We start from the raw sequence: 10,830 nt of genomic DNA on the forward strand, positions 1-10,830 counted from the left end.
TACCTGTTGTTTAATTTTGTGCACGTGAATTTTTTAATTCTCATGAGAAACCGTGAAAATTTGAATGGATTACTGCTTTTTACCGTAGCTATCATGTGGGGTTGGATCCAAGCCCATGTTGCTTTAAAAATCAATGAATCATGAACGATTATTTATGCATTCAAGAAATAATGGTGTATTGTACTTCACGCATTGAAATTGAATATAATGTTATTTTCTTCGCTTCATTAGTAATTTTCACTAAAATGTAGTATGATTTTGAAAATAAAAACGAGAAATAGTCTTTTTATGATTTTGTTATTGTTGATTAAATTTCATATTTACCATTCAGTCTGTGTAATATGGTACTTTTAGGTAGCGTTTAGTAGAGAGACAGAGATTAAGAAATAAAGATTGAAATAAATTTCAGTATTCTGTTTGGTGTAAAATAGGAGACAGAAATTGAAACAAGAACGAAACTCTAATTTAATTTGTATAAAGAATAAAATTGGAATTAACTAATTGAAATGAAGATATTTTAGGTATAAAATGTTACTAAAGTTTCAGTTTCTATCTCTAAAAATTTTAGTCTCATGTGTCTCTACTTTTTAGAGATACTGAAATATTGAAATTTTAGAGACAGAAACAGAAATTTTAATACCAATCTCTGAACCAACAAACATGATATTGAATCAGTCTCTCAGTTACAGTTCAATGTAACTTAAAAAAAAAAAAAAGAAAAAGAAAGGAAACTATGGAACTTTTGTTTTTTTTTTATTCCACCCTGACAATAATTGAGTTTTGATGTCAAGAATCTGGCCGACGAAGAAGAGGTTTTGAACAATGATTAAATAATATTCACTCAATTTTTTATTAAAATGTTAAGGGTACCTACCACTAACTTTGACTATTTTTTTTTTTGGACTTACTATGACTAATGTTGATGAGAATATAGTACACTGATCGTTTCAGATATGAAAGTATCATGTTTTTGTCCAAGCTTGAGCCTGCCTCAGTTGTGACTTGTGATTTTTCAATCAAAAAAAAAAAAAGAAAAGGGTTTGTGGGTGCTTTTAGCATGGTGTGATGATTTCAGAATATCCTATACTATTTGGATTTGGATAACAGAGACGACTGAGCATATGTCAGTGTTGACCCCAGGAGAATTTGTTACCTTCCTCTTCCTACCACATGTATGTGCCTCCTTTCACATGACCTTCGTTTTAGAAACTTATCTTCTCATTTTTTTCCACACCATCTTTTTCAGTCGGACGGTTTAATTTAAGTTCATCAATAAATTGCTGCATGCATAAATTAAGACGAAATTTAAATTCTCAAAACTTGGATCTTTCATTTATTTGAGATTGAAACCTTGTATAATATAGTTATTGCTATTGTTTTAGGAAAATTAAGTGTTAATATAGTTTATATTACTTGGTTCTCTTGATTAAAATCTATCTATGAATATTGAATTAAGGGCACGCGAGCCATGCAAAGATATGGATCTCCTAAACCAAAGTGTGTTAAATAATATGTATGTAGTGTACAGTGAGATAAAATAAGGAATTATTCTTTACATATAAATATTTTTTTTATATAAGTTTTTACAAATTATTTATATTCACTTGTTTTGGGCTTTTTTATATAAATAATTATTAGAAACACTTTATTTCCGAGAATACGCATGCGCATATCAAGAGCATCGGCCACGAAATGGAGATGCACACCATTTTACAACCAGCGCCAGTAAAATGGAGGAGAGAGGTGCTTGTTCCAACTCAACTTTGGCGCACACGAAATGGAGAGCCATTTAGTGGCTGCCTCCCACGAAATGGAAGGAGAGCCATGTTGTGGCTGCCATCCACGAAATGGGGCAAATTCTGGGGCGGCGGCCACGAATTGGAATGAACTCAGGTCTACCGCACACGAAATGAGACCAGAATTTGGCTATATAAAGGCTCGCAGATGACCCGAAAGAAGGCAGTATCTTCACTCTCGTCTCACTCTCAAAAGTTGCTCTCAATTCTTTTCCCTCTTTCTTTCTTAAAGAATTTCTGGTCTTAAGATTTAGTTGCTATTTCTATGGCTTCGGAGAACGTTTACGTGATTATATACCCAAACGGTGAAATCTCTCATACAGCAGAAGGTATTACATTCGTTTGCGATGATCCACTGTGGATAATGATTCCACCACAGACATCGTTGCAAGAGTTGAAGAATCTGATTCTGATGCATACCGGAATGGTTGGAAAAAAAGAAATCAAGAAGCTGACTTACAGGATGCCTGTTGCAGTGGCCAACTCGTTTTCCTATCAAAAAATGCAAATAAAATCCGATCAGCATGTGTCGATGATGTTTTCTTACCATCGCAGCATAGGAAGCATCTATTCGTTGGAGCTTTGTCTGAATCTTCAAGAAATTGGTGGAAGCTCATCCAGTTCGAATAATGTGGAGGGTGTGAGAAATGTTGGGGCGACTGATTTTGTTCCGGCTCGGGATACTAGTAGGGCCCCAAGTCCAAGTTTCAACGCGTTCGTCCCGCGGGAATAGAGTGCTGGTATTCGTGCTGCACGCCCCGCCCCTTCTACACATTTTGGGGTCGATATGGTTCTTGATGATGCTATTGCAGATTCATCTGACGAGGATGATATTCAAGATTTCAGTGATGGTGAGGCAGAAGCCGTTCCGGAGACGTAGCCTCTGCATGAAAATGCTGTTCCGGCAACACGGGTCGAACCGGTAGGTGGTGGTGTATCATCAACCACTCCAGCATACTGCCTGTCCCTAAATCTTGGAGCAATGCAATCCAGTAACGCAGAGGACGGACCGAGCAGCTACCCTTTGTCAGGAGAGATGGAGCTCGAGATTGGATTGAAATTTCCTAATCGGGAAACAGCGATGCTAGCAGTCAAAAACTACAACATCCGCAGGAGTGCAGAATATAAGGTGGTAGAGTCAGACCAAACTAGGTACGTATGTCGATGCAAGCAGTTCGGGGATCAATGTCGCTGGATGGTACGGGTTGCGAAGACGAGATCCTCTAGATTTTGGAAAATCCGTAAGTACCTAGGGCCTCACAGTTGCTTGGCAAGTTCAATGTCTCAAGACCACGCTCAACTTGACAGTAATGTCATTTGTCAGCACATATTTCCCATGGTGCATGCTGATGCAACAATATGTGTAAAGGTATTGCAAGGATCGGTAGAGTCAGCGTACGGTTACAAGGTGTCATACAAGAAGGTTTGGCACGCGAAGCAAAAGGCAATCGCAAGGATCTTTGGCGATTGGGAGGAGTCGTATGACCAGCTGCGTAGATACCTCACTGCTCTGCAGGCTTTCGTCCCAGGTATTAGTTGCGTTTTATTATCGAATGGTCTTTGATATTTACTATCCTTTGAGTCCTTAACATGGTAATAACTTAGTACGCATTTTCGCACCAGGGACAATTGTTGACCTCGAAACGCGACCTTATTATGTGGGAAACACACTCGACCGTGAGAGTGTCATGTTCCACCAGGTCTTCTGGTCGTTCCCTTCGTGTGTTGAAGCTTTTAGGCACTGTAAACCACTGGTGTCAGTGGATGGAACACACTTGTATGGTAAGTACGCAGGCACCCTTCTCATGGGCATAGCACAGGATGACAATAACAACATTCTACCGGTGGCTTTCGCACTAGTTGAGAGAGAGAACACAGATTCATGGTACTTCTTCCTCACCAATTTGAGGAGGCATGTCGCAACTCGGCCAGGAGTTCTGCTTATATCCGATAGGCATGCGGCAATAAAGGCGGCATTGGAGCGTGAGGGGTGTGGATGGGAACACAATGTGTATTGTGTACGACATATTGCCTCCAACTTCGCAACCAGTTTCAAGAGTAAGGAAGCCAAAAGACACCTGGTTAATGCTGCATATTCGAAAACGCAAGAGCAGTCGCAGTACTACCTAGAGCTTATTAGTAGCGAGGATCCAGTTACATCTCCGCAGATGATGGAGTGGATCCGAGGGTTAAAGCCACCTAAATGGCTGCAGCACCTTGATGAGGGCCGGCGATATGGTCACATGACAACCAATCTTTCTGAGTGTATCAACTCCGTGCTGAAGGGTGCCAGAAATCTACCAGTCTGTGCAATTGTGAAGTCTACTTACCATCGCCTGAATGAGTTGTTCGTCCTCAAGGGTCGGCAAGCACAAGCGCAGATTGCAAGCGGTCAGGTGTTCTCACAGTTCTTGCAAAAAGCCATACTAGCGAACCGTGAGGGGATTCCGCAGATGTTAGTGACGCCGTACGATAGGAATACTACTATTTTCACGGTAGACGAGATAGCTGCTGTAGGGGTGCAGTCACGGTTCCGGGTTAACCTTCAGTACCGCAGATATGACTGTGGTTTCTTCCAGGCGTTACACTATCCCTGTGCACATGCCTTGGCCGCCTGCGCATATGCGAGATTGGACTGGCAACAGTACGTTGATTTAGTCTACCGTGTTGAGAGCGTGTTTCGGGTATACGAAAAGGAATTCCAGCCAATGTCGGATGAGGAGATATGGCCCCCTCGAGAAGGACGCCGTCTTCATCCCAACCCCCTCCTACGACGTTCAATGGAAGGACGTCCGGTGTCTACTAGGATTCGGAATGAAATGGACGACGTTGAGCCGGGACCAGGTAAGAGGTGCGGCCTTTGCAGGACACCAGGACATACCAGGCGCAATTGTCCGCATGTTTCGTCAAGCTAAGTTTCATCCATTTCATGTGTAATGTATTTTGTTCCCAAATGTAGTGTCTTAATCATATTTAATGAAGGTTGATTTTGTTGTCTGTGTTACATTTGCATTGTCGTTTATATTTTAATGATGATAAAGTCCATACTTAAAACAAATAGCAAAATAGCACATAAACAACTAACGAAACATCACATACGCCTTAGATAACTAACGAACCCGCGAATGAAAACAAGTAGGAGTTACAGACAACAAAACTAACATGTAAAAACAACAACAGAAATAAACTAACATAACACTAATGGTGGTCGTGACCCAATCTACCGCCTGTGCCACACGAGGGGGCTCGAGTGTCCCGGCGGGGACGAGCAGCAGGTCCCTCAACCTCCTCCGGGGTAGCATCAGCCCCCGTGTATGAGAGACGTCGTCTGGGCATCTGCATAGCGTCATATGGTCGAAGTGGAGAAACAGCCGTGTCACCAACAGAAGCAGATCTCATCCCCGCATAGGCAGCCTGAGTGTACGTGTCGGAGCGAGGCAGGGCGAGTGCAAGATCTGTCGGTGTGTGTGGGGATGACTGCTGAGGAATGAAGTGGTCCAACCCGTCGAATAAGGAAGAGAAATTTGTCCACCCAACTCTGTCCATAGAATCTATCAAGTCTTGCGTACCTCCTTGGGATGAACCCCCAACCTCGAAGCTACTCTGATATGGCATAACTTGCTGAATGGAAGATGGCTGGGGGGGTCCGCTGATACAACCGGCTGCGGGTAGTAGTAGTCTACTGCGGCTGGAGGAGCATGCGATGGAATATGGTGTCCCATGTCAGGCTCAAAACTGGGTCGGTCTTGTTCAGGCAAATCTTGCTCACCCTCCGCATGTTCTGCTTGATCTTCAACTCTGACCCTCCGGGGACGGCGACGGCGATGGTCTCGGGGAACCGGAGGCAAATTAACCACGGGGCCTCTGCCATACTCCGCCGGCGCGTCTGCGGGTACAACGTCACCTCTCGGGTCATGTAATGCATTAGGGGTGGACAGAAACCTCCTTATTCTCTGAGAGTACCACCTATAGTAATCCTGACTGGGACGCAATGTATCTGCACGATCAATCTGCAGCCGGTATGCATCCGTGCGCCGGTTGGCCCATACCTCAAACCACTCGGATAGTCGAACCGGCCACCATCCGTCATCATTACGAGCCGATTGTCGATGGAAGGTATCTATATTAAGCGGAGGGTTTGGAGGTCCTTGCTTTCCCCCAAACTGTCGCAACACCCGATCAACATTTAGGATCTCAATCCACCTGAAAAATATTAGCGGCACAACGGCGGTATAGAAATCTCCATGCGGATGGCCGAGGAATTCGGCAGGAACTCTAGACAGAATCCAAGGCTCCAAGTACGGTTGCCAAACAAACTGCAAAGAAAAGGAACCCCGTCACAACATCCATATAAGTTGTTATTGAAAACATATTAATAACAACGGGCACCAACCTCGTCGACCTGCAGATTATCCAACCGCAACCGGTGCCTAAGTAGGCGCTGCTCAGCATAGTCATTTTGTCCTTTTTTCCCTGCCCACCTGTATCACAATGTCAGACTTTATTAAAAAATCTATTTCCGTCATGAAAGGATAATTGACAAAATTCACAAAGTATGGAGACCAATAAAATACCTAGTGGCTAAAGGAAAACTGTAGGGTGTGGTGACATTCGGGGCCCAAAACGGTAATATGTAGTATATCCACGACATGAGCAACGTGTGACACCCGGCCATACCCTCAACACTGTAATATGTTGCTAGGCACATAGCACGATATAACCAACAGAGGACGGCACTGCCCCAACTGTAGGTGCCTATGGCATCATACTCAGCCAGTAAAGGCAGATATCGAACATGGACTGTGTTGTTGGCCTTGTCTGGAAGAAGGACGCCTCCCAACAGGTAAAGTATGTAACATCGTGCATACTGCATGAGGCCATTATCATCTAGGTTAAGGGGCATCTGTTGAAGACGAGTTCTGAGCCACTTCAGCTTGATGTTGTACTTCGTTGTCCCTACGTGTCCTGCGGGAACCTCACCTAATAGTTCATGACACCATTCCCAAATATCTCTTTGGTGAAACTTACTCCATAACCTTAACGTACCGCTAACAGGCTGACCATCAACAGGTAGACCTAACTGCATGGCTACATCTTCTAGGGTTATGGTACACTCACCCCAAGGGAGATGAAAAGTATGAGTTTCCGGTCGCCATCGTTCGACAAAGGCACTAATAAGTGGATTGTCGTACTCGAAGCGCTTGATCAACGAGGCATGATAAAATCCAGTGCGTCTCAGATAAGGCTCAAGCCTCTCCCGCCTAATTGCCATGGTTGGATCCTCAGCCTCTAACATGAAAACATCAACCAGCGTGCCATGCGGAGTAAGAACACGTGTGGGCTACAACATAAAAAGCCAAGAAAAACAAAAGTTACGAATACTATATAAAATTTTTAAATATTGACGAAATTAGTTATAACATTTCCTAACAACGGCAATCCAAAAATTTAAAGTAAACTAACCTTATGGAATAAATGTGCCGCTATGTGAAGTTTGTCCAACCGGTTCAAATTTTCCTCCACGTTCACCTCTCCCCCACTCATATTTAGTTTTAATTTTTTTTTTAAAACTCACCACCACAAACTCACCCACTCTCAGCTTTCATTTATCACTCTCAACTTTTTTTTTCTACCCCTATTTCAATTTCACGGTGCATGAAGGTTCTCCCCACCCTCCTTTTATAACACTCCTGGCTCCATTTCCAATACAACCCTGCCACCCGAATACGCCAATGCATGTGAGCTTCCTGCTGCAGCCGCTTTGACCGTCCAATTCGTGCCCGCCAGGAACGAAGTCCCCAACTCGTGGTCGCCGCCAACTAAATGGGCCATTTCGTGGCCGGTGAGCATGAGAAGCTCCATTTCGTGTGCGCCGTCCTGGAGGTGCCTCAAGTCCTTGGTGGCAGGCACGAATTGGAGACCCTGGTTCCTCTTTCCTCCATTTCGCTGGCGCCGCTTCTGAAATGCTGTGCATCTCCATCTCGTGGGCGAAGTACCTGATATGAGCATGCGCATTTCGGCAAAATTTTGGAAGCATGCGTATTCTGGGAAAAAAAGTGATTCCAATGCATATTTATATAAAAAAGCCCTCGTTTTGTGTTGTTATTGCACGTTTTTTTTCTTTTTCGTTATCGTCGTCATCAATACCACCTCTTCCTCTTCCTCATCCTCCTCTTCCTCTTTTTTTTATTGAAATTTCTTCTTCTCCTTTTATTGTTTTGAATCCAATCAAGTGGCTGAGATGTGGTTCAATTCAGAAAAAAAAAAATTGTAGTATTAGAGAAAATATTTTTCTATATTTACAGCAAATTTGGGTATAACATTGAGATATTTAGGTGTAACACGAAAATATTTGGGTGTATTTTCAGAATTTTAAGTGTATTTTTATTCTAATAAGTTTTGTATAATTTAAAACTATTCCTCTTCTTCCTCCTCATCTTCTACTACTTCTTTTTTTTTTTTAATCATCATCACCATCTTCTTCTTCTTTTCTTATTCATCTTTTTCTTTTTGTTTTACCTTCTCAAGTTTCTTCTTGTTTTACTCTCTTAACAAGAATAAAACCAAAAAAATCAAACAAAAAAGAAGAAACACATAATGCTATAAAATTACTTGAAAAATGATAAACTTACATTCATTTAACTAAAAGAAAAAAAAAAGAAAAAAATGCAGCATTAGAGGAAATATTTTTCTGTATTTGCAGTAAATTTGGGTGTAACACAAAAATATTTGGGTGTAACACGAAGATATTTGGGTGTATTTTTATTCAGATAAGTTCTGCATAATTCAAAACTCTTCATCTTCCTCCTCCTTATTTTCTACTGCTTCTTTTTTTTATCATCATCACCATCTTTTTCTTTTTTTCCTTATTCATCTTTTCCTTTTTGTTTTACCTTCTCAAATTTCTTCTTATTTTACTCTCTTAACAAGAATAAAAACAAAAAAATCAAACAAAGACGAAGAAAAAACACATAATACTGCAAAAAATTACTTAAAAGATGATGAACTTACATTTATTTAACTAAAAGAAAAAAAAAAGAAATAAGGAAAAGAAGAAGAAGAAAAAAATGCAGTATTAGAAGAAATATTTTTCTGTATTTGCAGTAAATTTGGGTGTAACATGAAGATATTTGGGTGTAACACGAAGATATTTGAATGAATTTTTATTCTGATAAGTTCTGCATAATTCATAACTCTTCCTCTTCCTCCTTCTCATCTTCTACTACTTCTTCTTCCTCATCTTCTTATTTCGTTTTCTTATAATTCTTCTTGGGAGAAAAATTAAAAAAAAAAAGAAAAAATACATAATATTACAAATCAATAGAAAGAGTAGGAGGAAAAATTTGCAACAACAATAACAACAATAAAAAGAACCACGATGAAGATGAAAATGCGAAGAAGAAGGAAAAGAAGAAGGAGAAGGAGGAAGAATGTAAAATACAAACATTAAAAAAAACTATTTTTCATTTTGTACTATTTAAAATTAAGAAAGCGCATATTTATATGCTCTTCAAATTAAAAATTGTTTTTATTGAATTTGGGCTGATTTGTATAAATTTATATGCGAAAAAGATTTATATATATAACAAACTTTATATAAAATCATATCTTGAATGATTGAATCATACGCATGACGAACTTATTGGTAACTGTACATCATTATTAAAGTGTTTTTGATATGTTTCTCCGTTTTAATTTCTTTTGGCTTTAAAATTTAAATGGATCGTTGGCAACTTGGCGTGTGCGTTTGATAATAATTAATTAGTAGCTGTGGGGGTGCAAGTGCAACAAAAAGAAGATTAATTGAAAATAAACCACTAGCCACCTTACGCATGTGAAAGGTTCTTGTAAAATGAAGGCTTCACTATCATTTTTACCTTATTAGAAACGTGTACTTCGGTGTCAAAATGAAAAAGTTCTTTATTAGTTTTTTTCAAGCAATTCAGGATGGTGAATATTATAGTGCTTACAAAATAGTATCTACTTATTAAAAAATGTTAAAATTAATATTTAATTTAAAAAATATAAAAATAAATAATTTTAAAAAAATAAAAATTTACTAAAAAATTAAGTTGGACAAAATTTAAATATTAACTTATAAGTATTATAGAATTAGCTATATAATATAATCAGTAAATATTATTAATTTTTATTAATATTTAATTAGTAATAATTTATATTTATATTTAATTTATAAATATTTATACACAAATAATATATAATTTATATTTATATTTATTAAAATTTTATACACATAAATTAATACAGTTTGTATTCATATTTTTTAAAATTTTTATATATAAATTAATAAAATTTATTTATTAAAAATAATTTAATATTTATACTAATTAAATAATAACTAAAAATATTAAAAATTACTGACACTTAGAATTTCTCGTTTAAATAACAATCGTAACAAATAAAACAAGATGTGAGCTAATATTAGCACATACTAAAAGCTCTTTTTTTTTACCTTATATATATGTTTGATGATACTTAAAAGCTTGTTATAGTAAAACATTTATATATTAAAAGTAAGTTAAATAATAATGACTGATTTAAATAATAGTAATAATAATTGATATGATAGTTAATTTTATATATATATATATATATATATATATATATATATATAATATATATTTTGTTCAAATCAAAGAATGGAAAAGTCTAGGGGATCAGTAATTTTTGTGTTTTGTGGCCAGCACTTAACTATCAAAAGAAAAGTGAGTGATCTCTCACTATTAAATATAATCTCACAACATTAAAAACATTATTGATAACCAATTAATAATTACAAAACACAAAAGTTGTTAGCCTCCAACATTCCTCTCAAAGAATTTTAGCTAGTTGTCATGAATGAAGTTTCCTTCCCCATTATTGTACTATTTTCTTCAATTCCTAGTTTTTCGTATGTTTTATTAACTGAATGAAGTCCCTCTTTGCTAAATTATTATGATGTATAGAATGTTGTTATTTTTGGTACGGTGAGAGAAACAACAGAAAATCAGTCGGTAAAAACGTATACATTTAA

The 10,830-nt window shown here is 38.3% G+C and overlaps 1 protein-coding gene across 1 annotated transcript; it reads left to right on the forward strand.

Annotated features, from left to right (window-relative positions):
• The first annotated feature begins 2,583 nt into the window (after positions 1-2,583).
• Positions 2,584-4,763, forward strand: LOC107632737 (uncharacterized). Its single transcript, XM_016336399.1, has 4 exons — positions 2,584-2,672; positions 2,790-3,325; positions 3,420-4,640; positions 4,756-4,763. The coding sequence occupies exons 1-4, from the start codon at positions 2,584-2,586 to the stop codon at positions 4,761-4,763; spliced, it is 1,854 nt and encodes a 617-aa protein (XP_016191885.1).
• The last annotated feature ends 6,067 nt before the right edge of the window (positions 4,764-10,830 follow it).

Source organism: Arachis ipaensis, chromosome B3, assembly GCF_059453495.1.
Source record: "Arachis ipaensis isolate K30076 ecotype BB chromosome B3, ASM5945349v1, whole genome shotgun sequence".
In the NCBI taxonomy this organism is placed as follows: domain Eukaryota; kingdom Viridiplantae; phylum Streptophyta; class Magnoliopsida; order Fabales; family Fabaceae; genus Arachis; species Arachis ipaensis.

Excerpts from the sequence above, each read along its gene's own strand:
- LOC107632737 (XM_016336399.1), top strand. The coding sequence starts at position 2,584 with ATGGTTCTTGATGATGCTATTGCAGATTCATCTGACGAGGATGATATT. Across the intron at positions 2,673-2,789 it reads GCAGAAGCCGTTCCGGAGAC|TAACGCAGAGGACGGACCGA; the intron begins GTAGCCTCTGCA and ends AATGCAATCCAG. Across the intron at positions 3,326-3,419 it reads TCTGCAGGCTTTCGTCCCAG|GGACAATTGTTGACCTCGAA; the intron begins GTATTAGTTGCG and ends TTTTCGCACCAG.